This window comes from Petromyzon marinus (assembly GCF_048934315.1).
Source record: "Petromyzon marinus isolate PM22_M1 ecotype Great Lakes invasive population chromosome 84 unlocalized genomic scaffold, UKy_Petmar_22M1.pri1.0 chr84_unloc.3, whole genome shotgun sequence".
Taxonomy (NCBI): domain Eukaryota; kingdom Metazoa; phylum Chordata; class Hyperoartia; order Petromyzontiformes; family Petromyzontidae; genus Petromyzon; species Petromyzon marinus.
The window spans coordinates 1,914,200-1,936,037 of NW_027422640.1; the positions used below are offsets into that span (position 1 = coordinate 1,914,200).

At 47.9% G+C, this 21,838-nt stretch overlaps 1 protein-coding gene across 1 annotated transcript in view; it reads left to right on the forward strand.

Moving 5' to 3' along the window:
- The window catches only part of LOC116957732 (TBC1 domain family member 10A-like), a 35,526-nt gene extending 14,048 nt beyond the window's left edge, over window positions 1–21,478 (forward strand). Inside the window, exons 4-9 of the mRNA XM_032980057.2 lie at window positions 650–756; window positions 3,652–3,766; window positions 11,751–11,816; window positions 13,880–14,072; window positions 14,862–15,088; window positions 17,426–21,478. Coding sequence (XP_032835948.2) covers window positions 650–756; window positions 3,652–3,766; window positions 11,751–11,816; window positions 13,880–14,072; window positions 14,862–15,088; window positions 17,426–17,521 — 804 coding nt within the window. The 3' untranslated portion in view covers window positions 17,522–21,478. The remainder of the gene's footprint in view (window positions 1–649; window positions 757–3,651; window positions 3,767–11,750; window positions 11,817–13,879; window positions 14,073–14,861; window positions 15,089–17,425) is intronic.
- Window positions 21,479–21,838: the final 360 nt, after the last annotated feature.

Sequence of the window (21,838 nt, forward strand, 5' to 3'; positions counted from 1 at the left end):
GTGCTGCACTACGAACCCGGCATCTCGAGTTCGATTCCCACTCACGGCCAAAACCAGTGATGAGTATCTGAACCGGTCCTGGGCCTCCCCTAGGTCGACTCAGACTCAAAAAATTACCTGGTGCGATGTGTAAACATTGCCACTAGGGAAACAAAGGTGGCCGGGCGTGATGCTGGCAGAGGAGCAATGCTCCCAATGACAAGCTGAGTGGCGAGCGGCTAAAGTATAGCAAATTGGCACAGTAGTGGGCACAAGTGGTGCATCAGCCAGTCATCTCAGTCAGTCAACTAATGGCACCTGGGACTGTCCCGTGATCTCCTGCCAGCAGGCAATCAACACTTCACGTGGCCTTAAAATGCACATGGCCTGGCACAAGCGCCATAGTGATGTCACCGCCACTTAGTGGCAAACAGCGATTATTGTTCTTGTATGTTTGTGTCTGTTTATATCATGGGGAGTGATGGTGTCAACTTAGTCCTTCACTCAGCTATCCACTGGGCTGTTCACTCAGCTATCCACTGGGCTGTTCACTCAGTCCTCCACTCAGCTGTCCACTCAGCTGTCCACTCAGCTGTCCACTCAGTCCTCCACTCAGCTGTCCACTCTGTCCTCCACTGAGCTGTCGACTCTATCCTTGGTGTCTCCGCAGGAGCTTGCATCTGCGCCGGGCGACCCACGTTGGGTGGAGGCAATCGAGAGAGATGTCCACCGGCAGTTCCCCTCGCACGAGATGTTCACCACCATGGGTGGACATGGGTACACACAACAACAACAACCGCCATTCGCTACTAAGTGGCGGTGACGTCACCACGACGCTTGTGCCAGGCCATGTGCACCTTGAGGCCACGTGAAGTGTCGAACGCCCGCTGGCAGGAGGTCACGAGGCAGACTCAAGTGCCACGGGTCGACTGACTAAGATGACTGAGATGACTGGCTGATGCACCACCTGTGCCCCCTACTGTGCCAACCTGCTGTGCTTTAGCCACCCGGCGCTCCGCTCGTTGTGAGCGTCGCTCCTCCGCCCTCCGTTGTTGTTGGAGGGCGACTGCCTCCAACTGCCCAGTAGCGTCCTTCACGAGCCTCCTCCATAGAGGCCAATCTTGACACCGCTGGTACCAGTCATCGGCAAGTCCACTCAGCTCCACGTCCTCCTGTACCACATCACTTCATTTCTTCTCTTGCCCGTGCCGCGCCCGTTTAGTCCCCTCGATCCGGCCGAACAAAAGCTGTTTCGGCATGCGGTGGCTGGGCATGCGGGCTACATAACCCAGCCAACGCAGCCTTGCCTGCCGGAGGAGCTCACCGATGGAACTTTGCTCAGATCTTTCAAGGATTTGTGAGCTCCTCACACAATCCAGCCTGGTTAAACCCAGGGTGGATCGTAAGCAGGCTAGCCTTAATGTTTCTAACCGGCGAAGATGTTCCATTAGGGGGGTCCACGTTTCGCAAGCGTAGAGAAGGGAGGGAATGACCGTGGCTGAGAAGACCTGAAGCTTAATTGCGGAGCGACAGACCAGGTAGCTTCCACACAGCATTACGCAACCGATGAAAAGATATTGCCGCTCGACTGATTCGGAGTGAGACCTCTGCTGTTAAACTGGAGCCGGTTATAAGCACACTGCCCAGGTATGAGAAACTCTCCACTCTCTCCACAACTGCCCCATCACCGATTTGGAGTTCTGGGGGTGGAGTGTCCGATGGTACAAAATACCCAAGCATGTGCTTAGTTTTGGTGGGGCTGATGGTAAGGCCCCATCTCTTAGTGGCACGCTCCAGTCTCAGTAGCAGTGTCTCCAACTCCTCCTCTGAATGAGTAGCTATTACCAAATCATCGGCATACATAACGTGGTTGAGCAATAGGGAGCCATCCTTTGACCGCACCCGGGCATAAATTAGCCTCCTATTGTATATGTACCAAATGGAGATTGCCCCGGTACAGCTATTGAAGGCTTCACGAACTATGTGGTCGAAATAGATGTTAAATAATGTGGGAGCCAGAGGACATCCCTGCCGCACCCCAAGGTGTACAGGGAATGGCTCTGACTCCCGGCCACGTAGTTTTACCCGGACCTGCTCACCATCATGAAGGTCCTTAATGGTCGTGAGCAGAGGGTCAGGGACTCCAAAAGCACGAAGAACAACCCAGAGCCCAGGCCTACTGATGGTATCATAGGCCTTAACCAGGTCAATGAAGCAGAGATGTAGGTCTTGCTGGAATTCCCTACACCTCTGCTGTAGCAGACGGACAGATAATATAGTATTTTTGCAGCGTGCCTGGCAAGGCAATGTTGAATAATCCTCACCAGGATCTTTTGTGTAGTAGTGCAATATATAGTAGTGTCCTGTGTAGTGTATAGTCGTGTAGTGTAAAGAACTTCATAGTAGTAGAATAAAGTAGTTTAGTGCTTAGTAGTGTCGTGTTTAGTGTATCGTCGTATAGTGTGTAGTGTATAGTAGTGTCGTGTTTAGTGTATAGGACTGTAGTGTATTCAGTGTTGTGTGTAGTATAGTGTATCGTGTATTGTGTAGTACTGTTGTATAGTATATAGTGCAGTGTATAGTAGTGCAGTGTTTAGTGTAGTATAGAGTAGTGTCATGTATATTAGTCTGTACGTACATTTAACTTCTTTTGCACTGTACATCGCCAACCGTGACAATTGGAGGTGCGTGGGAAGGACAACAAACTAAACACAGCAACAAGCAGTTGTAAAGAAACGAGTTTCCACGGGGGAGAGTTGTCTCAATGTAGTATAGTGGTGTAGTGTATCGTCGTGTATAGTAGTGTAGCACAGTATAGTTGAGTAGTGTAGTGTGTAGTGGATTGTAGTGTAGTGTGTAATATTGTACAGCGTAGTAGTGTAATGTATAGTAGTATAGTGTATAGAGTAGTGTAGTCATTTGTGCATGTATGTAGGTACTGTATAGTAGTGTAGTGTGTAGTGTATAGTTTAGTCGTATAGTGTAGTGTATAGTACTCTAGTATAGTGCAGTGTCTAGTAGTGTAGCAAAGTATATTGACTAGTGTAGTATTTAGTAGTGTGGTGTATAGTAGTGTGTAGTTTATAGTATAGTAGTAAAGCGTTTAGTGTAGTGTATAGTACTGTAGTTTAGCATATAGTGTAGTGTATAGTGTAGTAGTGTTCTATGTAGTGTATAGTAATGTGGTGTGTAGTGTATAGCCCAAAGGGTGGCTTGAGGGACACGTGATGCTCAGTCGAGAACCTTCTGGTGAGATCCAGAAGGGGGCATGGCCGAAGGCGGTGCGAGGCCACGCTTGGGAGCATAAAAAGGAGATCCCGAGAGCAATCGCGGCTGTCCGTTGGAATGGAACCCTTTGGTGCTACGTCTCTTCGATCCTCGGTCTTTGGTCTTTATGCTTGGCAACGTGGGTCAGGCAGTGTGTTACTGACTAACCCGGTTATGTAGTTACCCCGTTGTGGTCTAGTTAACCGTGTAGTTATCACCTATATGTAAGTAGTAGCCTTGTTGGGGCCGTGTAATAAACGTGTTGCCCCTGAGTTCAAGTGTGTGCCTCCGTATAACCCACTACATATACGTATGTATATATGTTGAACTTCTTTCACACCGCACGTAGCAAAACCGTGCTGTGTGTGTGTCCCAACCACTCCTACTACCACCCCACACCATCAGGCAGAGGGATCTGGCCCGGGTGCTCCAAGCATTCTCCGTGCTCTGCCCGGAGGTCGGCTACTGTCAGGCGCAGGCGCCCATCGCAGCCACCCTGCTCATGCGCATGCCAGCCGAGGTACCAACACCTGCACACACACAAGCGCACGCACACACACATGCGTGCACGCACACGTACACATGCGCGCACACACACGCATATACACACACGCATGCATACACACACGCAGACACACACACACAAATGCGCACATGCACAAACGCATACATACAGGAACGCACACACACACGCATGCACACACGCACATGCATACACACGCACATGCATACAACAACAACAACCGCCATTCGCCACTAAGTGGCGGTGACGTCACCACGACGCTTGTGCCAGGCCATGTGCACCTTGAGGCCACGTGGAGTGTCGAACGCCCGCTGGCAGGAGGTCACGGGGCAGACCCAGGTGCCACGGGTCGACTGACTGAGATGACTGGCTGATGCACCACCTGTGCCCCCTACTGTGCCAACCTGCTGTGCTTTAGCCACCCGGCGCTCCGCTCGTTGTTGTGAGCGTCGCTCCTCCGCCCTCCGTTGTTGTTGGAGGGCGACTACCTCCAACTGCCCAGTAGCGTCCTTCACGAGCCTCCTCCACAGAGGCCGATCTTGACACCGCTGGTACCAGTCATCGGCAAGTCCACTCAGCTCCACGTCCTCTTGTACCACATCACTCCATGCATACACACGCATACACACCCGTACGCACTCACGCACACAAAGACAAAGATCCCCCATGAGCCTTAACACGCTCTCGGGGCAAGTTCTGTTCGTAGCGAGTAGCAGCAGTGCCTATATACACACATGCACCCAGAGGCAAAGATCCCCGTATTGCCTCGATAAACTGTTGGGGCAAGTGCTGTTAGCTAGCAGTGCATATGAAGGCCATCACTGTGGCACTCGAGCGAGTGGGTGGCCGCCATTGTCTTCCCACTTGCTACACACTGCACCAGGTTCTCATTTGAGGCTGAGTCGACCAAGGGCAGACCCAGGACCGGTTGTTCAGATAATGTATGTGTGGTGTGATGTACAGAGGCACACGCACACTATGGTGGAGGCAACACTTTTATTAAACAACTTTCCTAATGTGGTAACTCTAACTGCCTCGGGTTCTATAGTAAAGTGTGGCTACCCTATCGCTATGCGAGTGCGGGTTAACCATTGATCGGGTCAGCCAGCACACATGCTGCTGACCCACGATGCTGAGCCGAAGACCGGGGCTTCCCCTTTATTCCCCTGGCCGTGACAGGAAATGTCACTACATATGTTTGTATGTAGAACTTCTTTCGCTCCGTACGTAGCCAACGGTGCTGATCGGAGGTACGGGGGGGAAGGACAACAAACTAAACACAAGAAGGCGTTCTAAAGAAATTAGTTTGTCAATCTATATGATTTTAAAGTGGCATCATAGCTCCCAGTGGCTTCCTAATATCTGAAAGAAGAGCGTTCCAGACGGCTGCATCTGAAATCGCCGCGCGATGCGGTGACCACCGTGTTTGTTCAGTGGCCAGCCAAAACATGCACCAACCATGCTCCTCACTATGCCAACTTTGAGTTTTATCCACCCGGCGCTCCACTCGTTGTTGTGAGCATCACTCCTCTACACTCAGTTGTTGGTCACCCTCCCACATACTCACCCACCCACCCACTCACCCACCAGTCCATCCCTTTTCCAGCCTTTGTCACGCTCCGTTTAGCCCCTTCTATCCAGTCAAACAGAAGCTGCTTGGGCGTGCAGTGGCTGGACTTGGGCTACATGACCCACCTACCCATTCACCCACCCACTTGGAGCTCACTAGTGATGGGGGCTGTGTCCAGATCGCTCACACTCACCCTCCCATACACTCACCCACCCACCCATCCACTAGGAGCTCACTATGATGGGTACTGTGTCAAGATCTTTCAAGAATCTGTGAGCTCCTCACACTGTGATCCAGCTTGCAAGTTAAACCCGGGATGGATCTTAGGCAGGGCCAGCCTAAATGTTTCAAACCGGCACAGATGTTCTTACTTTCTTTAGAGGGCTCCACAGCTCACAAGCAAAGAGAAGGGAGGGCATGGATGTGGCCGAGAAGACCCAAAGCTTCTTGCAAAGTGGCAGACCAGGTAGCTTCCATATAGCAGCATTATGCAGCCGATGAAAACACAATGCCGCTCGGTTGATTCGGAGTGAGACCTCTGCTGTCAAACCCAAGCTGGTCATAAGCACACTGCCCATAGACGTAGCACTACCCATAGACCCAATGCTGCCCTATAGACTGTACCCTGCCCATAGACTCAACGCTGTCCAGAGACTCAACACTGCACCATAGACTCAACACTGCCCATAGACTCAACATTGCCCATAGACTAAACACTAACCCATAGACTCAACACTGCCCATACACTCAACGCTGCCCAAAAAACTCAATACTGCCTAGTAATCTTCTTTGGTTCTTTCGGTAAAGTCACGTAGAATGAGAATAAAATAATAAATTGATAAAATAAAATAACACAATAATATTCTCACGACGTTTCAGCCACAACACAAGCGGCCTTCATCAGGTGAAGGGACGAGACTGTCTGGAGGACAGCGCTGGAGTTAGAAAGCCACACTGAGATCACGACCTTTAAGCTGTGTGAGAAGAAACAAAGCGCCTTGACAAAGGAATTAGCATATAATTTAGCATTAAAATGGCTGAGTGATTAGCTTGTGACTGGTCACAGAAAAGGCTATGTTAAAGTTAAAGCATACACATCCGCAAAGGCACCCCTTGACAAAGGAATTAGCATACAATTTAGCATTGAAATAGCTAAGTTAAAGTATACACATCCGCAGAGGCACCCCTTGACAAAGGAATTAGCATATAATTTAGCATTGAAATAGCTGAGTTATTAGCTTGTAACTGGTCACAGAAATAGCTATGTTAAAGTCAGAGCATATACATTCACCGAGGCACCTAGTACAAATCAGACAGGAGAATTTAGCATTGGAATAACTAGGCAAATTTAGCATTGAAATAACTGAGTGATTAGCTTGTGACTGGTCACAGAAATGGCTATGTTGAAGTCAAGGCCTACACATCTGAGCTATTCACAGTAACTGGGTATACAATACAATATATAATGAATACTATATAGTGAACCAATAAAAAAAAACTAAAATATAAATTGCCTCAATGTTAGCAATAAACTCTATATTCTCCAATCAGCTAAGCTACCAACAATAAGTCGTTATATATCACAGTGCTATATGGCGAAAAAATGGGTGGATTCTTACCCTCAACTTTAGCAACACGGATAGCTACGGTTCCCATTCAGACAGACGAGTTCATCCATGGTCGGAACAGAGGAGGGGGAGAGAGACAGCTGCCAGGTGCTGTTATACTCCATGTTGTAAACCATACCATTAACCGTGGTGTGAGAGGTATTAAGAGTCAATGCCAGCGAAAGAGCTGCGGTCTGAAGGTCATCGTAAAATACAATTAAGAACGGAAATGGTTTAAAACATCTTTCCAATGGTTACTAAGCCAGAATCCATCTTCTCGGTTGAAATTGTCTCTGTGCTTATATATATGAATGGCCTCATGAACGAATCTCTCATGGTAGCCGGTTGGTTTGCAAAGAACCTCCGTCTTGGAGAAGTCAATGTCATGTGAGCCCACTGAATTATAACAGTGATCTGCCACGGCAGAGGAGTTCGTTCTACCGTGTTTCAAGTCTGCTTTATGTTCGCGGATGCGGTCCGAGTTATGTCGTTTGGTTTCTCCAATGTAGCTACTACCACAGAGGCACTTTATTTTGTAAACGCCCGGGTACTGTATGTCTGGAACAGCATCTTTTACCAATGGAACTAGATCACGGATTTTATGTACTGTGTTGAATCGGACCTGGATCTTGTGTTTATTCAGGATTTTGGAGATCGTTTTAGTGACCCCTGCAATATAGGGTTAGGTGATGGTTTTGAGTGGCTCCACAAGAGGATCCTTCTTCATGACTGGAGTGATGGCTTTGCGGATTGTGTAGTCGGAGTAACCATTAGCCCTGAGAGCCTGGTGTACGTGCTTGAGTTCACTGGTAATGTGTTCCTGGTCGGAAATGCATTGGGCTCTATGGTATAGAGTCTTGATGAGGGAGTTCTTCTGGGATGGATGGTGGTGGGAATCCAGTTTCAAGTAAGCATCTGTATGGGTAGCTTTCCTGTAGACAGTGGCTCATTGAACCATCATGTCTCCTTTTAATTAAGACATCCAAAAAGGGTAGTTTGACATCTTTTTCGACCTCCATGGTAAATCTGATGGCTGGATGTATGGAATTGATGTGGTCGCGGAATTGGTCTAGAGCAGGCTGGCCATGTGGCCAGATGACAAAGGTGTCATCCACGTACCTCTTCCGTAAGGTCGGGCGTAGAGTGGCAGTCTGGATGGTGTCAGTTTCAAATTTTTCCATGAATACGTTGGCTACAACCGGAGATAGGGGGGAGCCCATTGGGGTGCCCTCAGTTTGTTTGTAGAAAGTTCCATTCCAGGTGAAGTATGTGTTGGTTAAGCAATGTCTCACCAGGGGGGTACATCAGTGTGCAGTCCTTGATGAACCAGGTCTTCAATGATCGCGATGGTGTCAGTTACCGGGACTTTGGTGAACAAGGACACCACATCAAAACTGACAAGCAGGTCGTCTGGGGACAGGGAAATGTCTTTGATTGTCGATACCAGGTGAGTAGAATTTTGTACCGCAGAGGTGGTTTTTCCAGTGAAAGGTCGCAGTATATCAGCAAGAAAACGTGCCAGTTTATAGGTGGGGGAGTTGATAGTAGAGACGATGGGACGAAGGGGTGTATCTTCTTTGTGTATCTTTAGAAGGCCATATAATCTTGGTGGTCTGGCAGCAGAGGGTTTCAACGAGAACTGTTTGGTCTGATCAATTAATGCTGTTGAATCAGAGATGATTTTGTTCGTTTTGGTAACCAGGCTGTTGGTGGGATCTCTTTTTATTTTTGTACAGCTGCCATTGTTGAGTAGTTCTTGAATTTTGTTGTTATATTCTGTTTTGTCCATGATGACAGTGGCATTGCCCTTGTCGGCTGAGAGGACGACAATATCATCTCTCTTTTTTAATTGAGATAATTCAAAACGTTTGTCTTTGCTGATGTTGCTGGGTGGCAACTTAGCGTTTTTGAGGGTTGCAGCGATTTCAGATCTTGCTGCGTCTGCAGAGATGTGACTCAAGCCCTTGAGTGCAACGTTGACATGGGCAATGATATCTTTAACCGGTAAGTGTCTCGGTGTGACAGCAAAGTTTAGACCTTTAGCTAAAACGGATTTCAGACCATCAGAAATGGAACTGTTACTACGATTAATTACGACTTTGTTGACGTCTATCTTTTCGGTGTGTGGATCCGATTTTTTGCTGGAGAGGTGATTGAATTTGGAAATCAAATTGTCCCTACATTTGGTCGACATAGTGGCAGCCGAAGAGGTAGTCATATTGTCTACATGTTCCCAATCCGATGTAGACATTGTTGCTGTCAATGTTAAGTGTGATTTGTAGAGTGTCTTGTCTAACTGATCGAGTTTGGTGCGTGAGAAGTGATCGAGTTCGGTGCGTGAGAAGATGGATTCTGGCTTAGTAACCATTGGAAAGATGTTTTAAACCATTTCCGTTCTTAATTAATTGTATTTTACGATGACCTTCAGATCGCAGCTCTTTCGCTGGCATTGACTCTTAATACCTCTCACACCACGGTTAATGGTATGGTTTACAACATGGAGTATAACAGCGCCTCGCAGCTGTCTCTCTCCCCCTCCTCTGTTCCGACCATGGATGAACTCGTCCGTCTGAACGGGACCCGTAGCTATCCGTGTCGCTAAAGTTGAGGGTAAGAATCCACCTATTTTTTCGCCATATAGCATTGTGATATATAACGACTTATTGTTGGTAGCTTAGCTGATTGGAGAATATAGAGTTTATTGCTAACATTGAGGTAATTTATATTTTCGTTTTTTTTATTGGTTCACTATATAGTATTCATTATATATTGTATTGTATACCCAGTTACTGTGAATAGCTCAGATGTGTAGGCCTTGACTTCAACATAGCCATTTCTGTGACCAGTCACAAGCTAATCACTCAGTTGTTTCAATGCTAAATTCGCCTAGTTATTTCAATGCTAATTTCTCCTGTCTGATTTGTACTAGGTGCCTCGGTGAATGTATATGCTCTGACTTTAACATAGCTATTTCTGTGACCAGTTACAAGCTAATCACTCAGCTGTTTCAATGCTAAATTCTATGCTAATTCCTTTGTCAAGGGGTGCCTCTGCGGATGTGTATACTTTAACTTAGCTATTTCAATGCTAAATTGTATGCCAATTCCTTTGTCAAGGGGTGCCTTTGCGGATGTGTATGCTTTAACTTTAACATAGCCTTTTCTGTGACCAGTCACAAGCTAATCACTCAGCCATTTTAATGTTAAATTATATGCTAATTCCTTTGTCAAGGCGCTTTGTTTCTTCTCACACAGCTTAAAGGTCGTGATCTCAGCGTGGCTTTCTCACTCCAGCGCTGTCCTCCAGACAGTCTCGTCCCTTCACCTGATGAAGGCCGCTTGTGTTGTGGCCAAAACGTCGTGAGAATATTATTGTGTTATTTTATTTTATCAATTTATTATTTTATTCTCATTCTACGTGACTTTACCGAAATAACCAAAGAAGATGATTCCTTGCAGTCACGAAAGCTTTAAATCGAAACTGCCCAGTAACTCAACACTGCACCATAGACTAAGTGCACTGCACCATTGACTAAGCACTGCACCATAGACTCAACACTGCCCTTAGAATCAGCACTGCCTACAGACTCAACACTGCCCAAGTACGCAAACTGGGGTGCTCGGTGGTTACAAGATGTTAACTACCTCGCCTAGTATACAGAGAGTTGTGGGTACGATCCGAACCCTGACCACACCTGCTGTATATTTGGAGTCTGCGTCTGTCTCTGTCTCTGCATGGTGGTCACGTGGATTTTTCTCCAGGTCATCCGGTTTTTCCTTCTACATTTAGAATCAACAGCCACTTCGTCGAGCTGCTATCATTTACGATGTCGTTTCTGAAATCTGTGCCTAAGAGGCATAGCACGGCCAACGTCTTCAAGACCAGACCGGGGCCTTCCAATTCAATGTCCCCAATTGTAATGGAGGCGACAATATGACCCAGTATCCCCAAACTGCCTCCGTTTGCGGTGTTGGCTGAACCCCCGCTGGGGGCACGGTCGAGTTTGGAGGTGTGGGTGTAGTAACAGCCTAGCGAGGGAGAGGCTAGCGGAATCCTTAGTGTGAGTGTGATAGGCTCACGGAGAATAGGCTAGCGGGATATTCAGTGAGAGGTTAGCGGGGTGAGAAGCTAGCGGAGTATACAGTAAGAGGCTAGTGGAGAACAGGCTAGCCGAGCCAGAGAGAGCATCCGTGACAGGCTAGCAGAGTGCAGACTAAATAGGCTAGCGGGGCAAGGGAGAGTGAGCTCGGAGTAGCAGGCTAGCAGAGCAAGAGAGGGAGAGTTCGCGAGAGGAGTACGTGGTGTTCAACGTGAGGAGCACCCGTGGGGGATGCTTCGAATAAAGTAACAGGAGAATAAGAAGTTGTCCACGTGAATAAATACCACTACACATACATAGTACATACATAAAGACTACATACATACTGCATATGTACGATGCACGTACCACATACTACATGCCTACAGACTTACATACAAAGTACATACATACAAATTACATATGTACTTCCTACATATAATCTACACTACTATACACTACACTATTATACACTACTATACACTACACTACTACACATTACACTACTACACACTAAAATACACTACCTACATACATGTACTATATACTACACTACATACTATATACAGACTACATACACACATACTACACTACATACTATATACAGAATACATACACACACACATACTACACAAATACATACAGACTACATACGTACAGACTCTGTAGAGTCCAATGCTGGCCGTGTATCCCGACCCGGTCATTGTGAATCCGTGTACCCAACAGGAGGCGTTCTGGTGCCTGGTCCAGATCTGTGAGCACTACCTCCCTGGGTACTACAGCCCTGGACTGGTCAGCACTAACACCTGCACTAAAACCTGCACTAACACATGCACTAACACCAGCACTAGCACATGTGTAATGTTAGCATTTGCAGACACACTGTTAGGAGGCAACAACTTTTATTCACACAATACTACACTGTTACATATGGGACTATATCACCTAACTCACTTCGGATGGGGCTACGTCCACCTATCCTCTCCGCGCAGGGTAACTATATATCTGGCCAGAGCAGCCACCTACTGTTGACCCACTTTGGACGGGATAGCTATCGCTGGCCAGAGCAGCCCTCGCGCTGTTGACCCACGATGTCAAAGAGCGTGGACCCAGGCGACCAGCAGGATTCTTCCTACCACTGAACAGACTCGAACCTCACTCGAGGCTTCCCTTATATCCTCTGATGCTCCCGCTACCCCCGCTCCTTCCTCGGCTGCCCCTTCCCTCGGCCCGTCCGGCCCATTCCTGTTCCCCTGCACCTGTTCGCCCATCCTGTCACATGCTTAACCTGAGCCGGGGTGACTTCTCCTCACGTGCCCCTTATACCTCACCCCGGCCCGTCACGTGCATGGTACTGTACCCTGCTAGTTATCTCCACAACAGACACAGCGCAAAGCACTGTAGTGATCCGTATAACGTCACTACACATGTACTAGCACTTGCATCAATACCTGCACCAACACCTGCACTAACACCTGCACTAACACCTGGACTACCACGTGCAACTAGCACCTGCACTAGCACCTGAACCAACATCTGCACTAACACCTGCACAAATACCTGCACAAATACCTGCACTAACACCTGCACTAGCACCTGCACTAACACCTGCACTAACACCGGCACTAACACCAGCACCAGCATTAACACTTGCACTAACACCAGCACCCGCATTAACACCTAGACTAGCATAAGCACTAGCATCTACACTAACACCGGCACCGACATGTTGCAGTGTGGCAGTGTGTATGTGTGGTTGCTGAATGATTGTGGTTGCTGCATGATTGTGGCTTCTGTATGATTGTGTCTGTGTGGTTGCTGAATGACTGTGGTTGTGTGGTTGCTGTATAATTGTGGTTGCTGAATGATTGGTTGTGTGGTTGATATGATTGTGGTTGTGTGGTTACTGCATGGTTGTGGCTGTGTGGTTGCTGTTTGATTGTGGTTGCTGTATGATTGTGGTTGCTGTATGATTGTGGTTGTGTGGTTGCTGTATGATTGTGGTTGTGTGGTTGCTGTATGATTATGGTTGCTGTATGATTGTGGTTGTGTGGTTGCTGCATGATTGTGGTTGTGTGGTTACTGTATCATTGTGGCTGTGTGGTTGTTATATGATTGTGGTTGTATTATTGTGGTTGTGTGGTTGCTGCATGATTGTGGTTGTGTGGTTGCTGTATCATTGTGGCTGTGTGGTTGCTGCATGATTGTGTCTGTGTGGTTGTGTGGTTGCTGTATGATTGTGGTTTTTTGGTTGCTGTATCATTGTGGCTGTGTGGTTGCTGCATGATTGTGTCTGTGTGGTTGTGTGGTTGCTGCATGATTGTGGTTGTATGGTTGCTAAATGATTGGGGATGTGTGGTTGCTGTATGATTGTGGGCTGTGTGGTTGTGTGGTTGCTGCATGATTGTGGTTGTGTGGTTGCTGTTTGATTGTGGTTGCTGTGTGGTTGTGTGGTTGCTGTATGATTGTGGTTGCCATGCGGCTGCTGCTGCAGGAGGCGGTGCAGGAGGACTGTGAGCTGTGTGGTTGCTGCATGATTGTGGTTGTGTGGTTGCTATATGATTGTGGTCGTGTGGTTGCTGTATGATTGTGGTTGCTGTATGATTGTGGTTGTGTGGTTGCTATATGATTGTGGTTGTGTGGTTGCTGTATGATTGTGGGCTGTGTGGTTGTGTGGTTGCTGCATGATTGTGGTTGCTGTGTGGTTGCTGTATGAGTGTGGGCTGTGTGGTTGTGTGGTTGCTATGATTGTGGTTGCTGTGTGGCTGTGTGGTTGCTGTATGATTGTGGTTGCTGTGTGGCTGTGTGGTTGCTGTATGATTGTGGTTGCCGTGTGGCTGCTGCTGTTGCTGCAGGAGGCAGTGCAGCAGGACTGTGAGCTGCTGTCCCTGCTGCTGATGCCCCGCTTGTCCCCGCGCGCTCGCGTCCTGCTGCACCGCCTGGAGCTTCCCCCGACGCTCATCCTGCCCGAGTGGCTTCTGTGCGCGTTCGCACGCACGCTGCCTGCAACTAGCCTGGCGCGCGTCTGGGACATGTTCCTGTGCGAAGGTGACACGTGGTGACACGCACTGAGACATGCGACAGTGACATGCGGTGGCATACAACAGTGAGACACAGTGACACACACTGACACACGACGCTGACACAGTGACATGCGGTGACACACAACAGTGACGCACGGTGACACACGACAGCGATACGCGACGCTTACACGCGACGCTGACACGCGGTGACACTGTGACACACGGTGACACTGTGACACACGATGCTGACACGCGACTGTGACACACACTGACACATGACGCTGACACGCAGTGACACGTGACAGTGACACGTGACAGTGACACACGGTGACCCACGGTGACACACGGAGACACGCACTGGTGAAATGCGGTTGTTTGCCACCATGTGTCACCGCTACCCCTGCTGCAGGCGTGAAGGTCCTGCTGTACATGGTGCTACTGCTGCTGCTGCTTCTGCTGTCAATGCTCCTGCTGCTGTTAATTATCCTGCTGCCTCTTCTGCTCCTGTCAATGCTGCTGCTGATGCTACTTCTGCTGCTGTTAAGTATCCTGCTGCTAATTATGCTGCTGGCAGTGGTCCAACAACTACTGATTCTGCTGCTGTTCATGATGCTGCTGCTGTCACTACTACTGCTGCCAATGCTCCTGCTGCCACTGCTACTTCTGCAGCTGTCACTGCTACTGCTGTCACTGCTACTGCTATCAATGCTACTGCTGTTACTGCTGTTGCTGTCACTGCTACTGCTGTCACTGCTACTGCTGCTGCTGCTGTCAATCGCTACTGCTGTGACTGCTACCGGTACCCCTGCTGCAGGCGTGAAAGTCCTGCTGCGGGTGGCACTGGTGCTGCTGATCCGGACCTTCGAGGAGCTCGCCGCCGCCGCTGCTGCTGATGCCGGGAATGCCGCCGGGAACGGCGCAGGCACCACCGGGAACTCCGCTGGCACCGCCGGGAACGACAGCGACGACCTGTACTCTGTGCTCCAGGCGCTGCGCTGCCCGTCGCGCCACAACACCCACCCATCGTTGCTCGTGCCGCAGGTGTGACTCAAGATTGCCGCTCCAGTCTAGATTGTGATATTGAACGTGTGTGTGTGTGTGATTCAAGAGCTTTATAGATCATCGGATGAGTTGTCATAGACACACCCATAAAGACCCACCACCGCCAACGCCACACAGTGCTAGCGATTATCTGACACCGGTCCGGGCCCCCCCTCCTAGGTCGACTCAGCCTCAAATGAGTACCTGGTGCGGTGTGATGTGTAGTAAACATCACCACTGGGAGAGACATACAGTGAGGGAAAAAAGTATTTGGTCCCCTGCTGATTTTGTACGTTTGCCCACTGACAAAGAAATGATCAGTCTATAATTTTAATGGTAGGTTTATTTGAACAGTGAGTGACAGAATAACAACAATAAAAATCCAGAAAAACGCATGTCAAAAATGTTATGAATTGATTTGCATTTTAATGAGGGAAATAAGTATTTGACCCCTCTGCAAAACATGACTTAGTACTTGGTGGCACAACCCTTGTTGGCAATCACAGAGGTCAGACGTTTCTTGTAGTTGGCCACCAGGTTTGCACACACCTCAGCAGGGATTATGTCCCACTCCTCTTTGCAGATCTTCTCCAAGTCATTAAGGTTTCGGGGCTGACGTTTGGCAACTCGAACATTAAGCCCCCTCCAGATTTTCTATGGGATTAAGGTCTGGAGACTGGATAGGCCACTCCAGGACCTTAATGTGCTTCTTCTTGAGCCACTCCTTTGTTGCCTTGGCCGTGTGTTTTGGGTCATTGTCATGCTGGAATACCCATCCACGACCCATTTTCAATGGCCTGGCTGAGGGAAGGAGGTTCTCACCCAAGATTTGACGGTACATGGCACCGTCCATCGTCCCTTTGATGCGGTGAAGTTGCCCTGTCCCCTTAGCAGAAAAACGCCCCCAAAGCCTAATGTTTCCACCTCCATGTTTTACGGTGGGGATGGTGTTCTTGGGGTCATAGGCAGCATTCCTCCTCCTCCAAACACGGCGAGTTCAGTTGATGCCAAAGAGCTCCATTTTGGTCTCATCTGACCACAACACTTTCACCCAGTTGTCCTCTGAATCATTTAAATGTTCATTGGCAAACTTCAGATGGGCATGTATATGTGATTTCTTGAGCAGGGAGACCTTGCGGGCGCTGCAGGATTTCAGTCCTTCACGGCATAGTGTGTTACCAATTGTTTTCTTGGTGACTATGGTCCCAGCTGCCTTGAGATCATTGACAAGATCATCCCGTGTAGTTCTGGGCTGATTACTCACCGTTCTCATGATCATTGCAACTCCACGAGGTGAGATCTTGCATGGAGCCCCAGGCCGAGGGAGATTGACAGTTATTTTGTGTTTCTTCCATTTGCGAATAATCGCACCAACTGTTGTCACCTTCGCACCAAGCTGCTTGGCAATGGTCTTGTAGACAATTCTAGCCTCGTGTAGGTCTACAATCTTGTCCCTGACATCCTTGGAGAGCTCTTTGGTCTTGGCCATGGTGGAGAGTTTTGGAATCTGATTGATTGATTGCTTCTGTGGACAGGTGTCTTTTATACAGGTAACAAGCTGAGATTAGGAGCACTCCCTTGAAGAGTGCTCCTAATCTCAGCTCGTTACCTGTATAAAAGACACCTGGGAGCCAGACATCTTTCTGATTGAGAGGTGTCAAATACTTATTTCCCTGATTAAAATGCAAATCAATTTATTACATTTTTGACATGCGTTTTTTCTGGATTTTCTTGTTGTTATTCTGTCTCTCACTGTTCAAATAAGCCTACCATTAAAATTATAGACTGATCATTTCTTTGTCAGTGGGAAAACGTACAAAATCAGCAGGCGATCAAATACTTTTTTCCCTCACTGTAGGCGGGGAGGGCGTGGCGCTGTACCACCCACCCCCTCATGTGCCACATTGACGGCTTTAATAGGCGCGGCTGCTACTCACTAATAACAGCACTTGCCCCTACAGTAACTGCATGGGCTACCTGCGGAAGCTTTGTTTGTGAGCCATTGAATAGGTTACTGAGTGAATGTGTGAGTGGGTGAGTATGTGAGTGTTTCTGGGACTGGGGGAGACAAAGGCGGCCGGGCGTTGTGCCGGCAACCCACCTCGTCGTGTGCTGTTCTGGCCTTCATAGGTGCTCGTTAACAGCACTTGCCCCAACAGTCCTTTAAGGCTATATGGAGGTTCTTTGTCTGTCTGTGTATGTGGCTGTGTGTGTCTGTGTCTATTTGTGTGTGAGTGTACATAGGCACTGCTACTCGCTACTAACAGCACTTGCCCCAACAGTCTGTTCAGGCTATACGGGGGATCTTTGTATTTGTGTGTGTCTGTCTGTGTCCAGACGCTGTCCCTGTCTCTGTCCACACGGAGTCTTCGCCGTCTCCACCTCTCTGTGATCCACGATCGGAGACGCAGACGGAATCAGGAAGCGGCGTGAGCACCCAAACCCAGAAACCCGGAATGCGGATCCAGGATTGGAATTTGGAATCCGGAATGGGACCATGAACCAAACCAGAATGATAAATGGAGATAGGTCCGGAACAGAACTGGGACCACATCCCGAACTGAAACTGGGATCCTGGACCACAACTGGTTCCAAGATCCGGATCTGGACTAGGACCAGGACCACAATCGGAACCAGAACTGGAACCAGATCTGGAATAGAACCAGGACCACAACCCAAACTAGAACCATGACCAGCACTAGAATCGGAACCAGAATCGGGTCAGGACCACAACCCGGACCAGAACTGGGACCCAGATCTGGACCAGAACCAGGACCACAACTCGAACTGGAACCAGAACTGGGACCAGAACCAGGACCTGGGACCCAGTACTGTACCTGGGGGAACAAAAAAAAAACGGAGTGAACTCTTCTCTTCAGTGGGGCCCAAAAATCACACCTGGCGCTCATGGAACTGGGGATAAGACCCGGAGCTGGAGTCCGGAGTCGCAATCCGGAGTTCAGAGCTGGAGCCGGAGTCTAGAGCCGGAGGTGGAGTCCGGAGCCAGAGTTCAGAGGTCGGAGTTATGGAGTTGGGAATCCACATTCATGACCAAAACCTGGAACAAGGATGTGGGGCATTTGGGACCCCAGAGTAAGATGTGGACCTGGTTTGGAGTCAGGGGCTGGGATTGGATCTCAGCCTGGGTCCGTTGGCTAGGAAATGTTGACTACCTCGCTTGGTATGCAGGAGGTTTGCAGAATATAGACCGTGACCCCGACGATGCCTGCTGTTGTATATTTGGAGTCGGGGGGAGTCTGTCTCTCGCTGTCCGTGGAGATGTTAACTACCTTGCCTGGTATGCAGGAGGTCGTGAGTTCTGCGTCTGAAACACTCTAAATACCATGGTAGCTGGGAGATGTTGACGACCTTGCCTAGTATGCAGGAGGTCGTGGTTTTGGTCCCGTGACCCTGACTATGCCTGCTGCTGTATATTTGAAACAACGGCAATCATTGCCAAGTCATCAAATCCCAAGGAAGAGCAATACCTGATGAAACCAAGGACATCAAAACCACCAAGACTTTATGGGTGACCAAAGATTAACAAACCTGATGTCTCATTAAAACCCATAGTTAGTAAAATAGGCTCTGCCACATACAAATTAGCACAATACGTAACAAAACAAATACAGCTCTACATCGGTAGGACCTCTTCGTTCATCAAAAACTCTGAACATCTCGTAAATATAATTAACCCTAAAGATTATCGTAAGTTTTTATATGACTTCTCTGTTCACGAGGGTTCCGGTGAACGAGTCAATAAAATTACTCGACACTCTGAACATCTCGTAAATATAATTAACCCTAAATATATTATCGTAAGTTTTGATATGACTTCTCTGTTCACGAGGGTTCCGGTGAACGAGTCAATAAAATTACTCGACACTGGTAACGAACGCAGGTTTAGCCAAAGATATTCCACGACTAGCTGAACACTGTCTAAAGAACACCTACTTCTTGTGGAAAGGTGACTTCTATAAACAAAAGGAAGGAGCAGCAATGGGCTCTTCTTTCTCTCCTGAATTTATACACGTATAGTGAATAACTCGGAGACTATAAGACTTGGAGGCACTTCTTTATTAACAAGCACCATCGGGGTTAACACTCTTAATAATTAGTCCGTCTATTGCCAGCGACGCTACTCAGTCAGGAGAGTTGGTAGGCTGCCTGACTGGTGACGCCCCGAGATGGTGAAGACGGAGACGATGTCAAGAAGGATGGTGAAGATGAAGAGAAGAATGGTGAAGACGATGGGAAGGATGGTGAAGACGACGAGAAGAATGGCGAAGACGATGGGAAGGATGGTGAAGACGACGGGAAGGATGGTGAAGACGACGAGAAGAATGGTGAAGACGAAGAGAAGAATGGTGAAGATGAAGAGAAGAATGGTGAAGACGAAGAGAAGGATGGTGAAGACGAGAAGAATGGTGAAGACCACAAGAAGGATGGTGAAGACGAAGAGAAGGATGGTGAAGACGACAAGAAGAATGGTGAAGACGACGAGAAGGATGGCGAAGACGACGGGAAGGATGGTGAAGACCACAAGAAGAATGGTGATCCCACTCCAACTAGATTCCCGAGGTCCCCTACAGGGGTCCCTCTTATACTGTTAGCATGGCCTGGCTCTGCCCCGGGCCACGCCCCTGGCCACGCCCCCTTTCTGGAACCTACCAGCGGGTTCTTGGTGTGCCCCTTCTGTGACCTTTCCCCGAGATCCCCCTCTGGTGTATATCCTGGCCTGCTGCCGTCAGGACTGCCGTAAGCCGCAGATCCCCTTCCCTGCCAGCAGCCAGCGCTATGCTACTACCCTTTGCCACGAAACTACTATTCTATGCCACTACACATTGAAGATTTTGAAACAAAAGCAATAGCTTCAAGTACACTAAAACCCTCTGATTGGTTAGATATGTGGATGACACATTGGTGGTCTGGCCACATGGCAAAGATACACTTAACGAATTTATAAATCATCTCAACTCGCAAAACCCATCCATCCAGATCACCATGTAAGTGGAAGCTGACAGAACTCTACCATTTCTGGATATTCTGCTCGGACGGGGTTTAAATGGTAAAATAACATACAGCGTTTATCGAAAGAAAATGCACACTGACACGTAACTGAATGCAGAGTCATACCATTACCCCACACAGAAATCCACTGTCATCAAGACGCTCATTCATCAGGCTAAGAAAGTGTCAGATGGTGACAGTCTGAGAAGTGAAATTAAACATGTTAAAGATGCACTGCAATTGAACGGTTACAATGGTGCACAAATCAGCAGGGCATTGAATGCCAAAACCAAATCAAATAACACGAGCATTGAAACTGCCCAAGTAATTAAAACTATTAAAATACTGTACATCTGTATATTGTGGGAGTGACTGATCAACTAGCTAGATGTTTGGAAAAACAAAACATTCGAGTCAGATTTGGCACAGTACATAAAATACAGAAATGTATATCTGGTACAAAACATGTACTACTGAAGCTACCAACAGAAGGTGTGTACCGGATTAATTGCACTTGTGGCAAATGCTATGTTGGGCAAACAGGATGAATGATCAGCACGATACTAAAAGAACACCAAATAAATATTAATTACTCCCAAATACAACTGTCAGCAGTCGCAGAAAACGCGTGCCAACAAGGACACTCAATTGATTTTGATAATGTTGAAGTTCTGTGCAAAACAAGTTACTACTGGCCAAGACTTATTACAGAATCTGTTGAAATTGAAAGAAATGCAAATAATTGTAACCGTTTGGATAGCTACTGACTTAGTGCTGCTTTGAAGCGAATCATAAAATAATATATTGTTTAAATGCATGCTTATGCATTCCACCATACTTGAATAGGGATTACAGTTGGAAAGGCTATTTTAATACACACAATGGACAGGAAGTACAAGATTAATGGGCTCGCAGAATGCGCATGCATAATGTACGTTGATTTATTAATTTCCCCCCCCCCCCCCACTTTGCACAAGAAGAGCACACAATTGTTGTCATCACATCTACGCCTCCACAAATCTGGCCATCGCCTGATGAAGCTAGTTGTAATTACTGGCGAAACGTCGTACTCAGATTGTATATGTTGTGACTTGGCTCTCCAACACACCGGTGTGCTGTACTAGTGACGAATTGGCATGGTCTGCTTATGTGACAACCCTTACTAATTGGCTGTGTCGGGTGGTGGCGGGCTTAACGACACATATTTACGTGATCTAACCCAAAAAAACCTGTATTATGGATGTATGTCTGTGCCTCTTTCTCCCCGTGGTGGTCACTTGGATTTTTCTATGGGTCCTATAGTTTTTCCGATCTACATTTACAATCGATGCCACGCGTTTAGAGTATTTGGCTGCAATAAATATACACGTGATGATGTTATCAGCGACCTGCTTGAGCTGTGTATGAATGAGACTGAGTGTTTATATGTATGTGTGTATGTTTAACTTTTTTCGCACCGTACGTAGCCAACCGCGCTAATCGTAATGTGCAGGGGAAGGAAAGAAAACTAAACACATGAACTAGAAGCAGTTCTAAAGAAGTGAGTTTGTCAATCTAGATGATTTTAAGGTGAATAGCTCCCAGCGGCTTTCTAAGGAAGAGCGTTCCAGACGGCCGCAGAAGCAGTCCATCTGAAAGTGCTGTGCGATGCGCCTGGGGCAGCAATCATGATTAGCTTAGGTGCATGTCCACTTGCTTGCTTGCCTGCCTGCTGCTCTGCTTGCATGCTTGCTTGGTTGC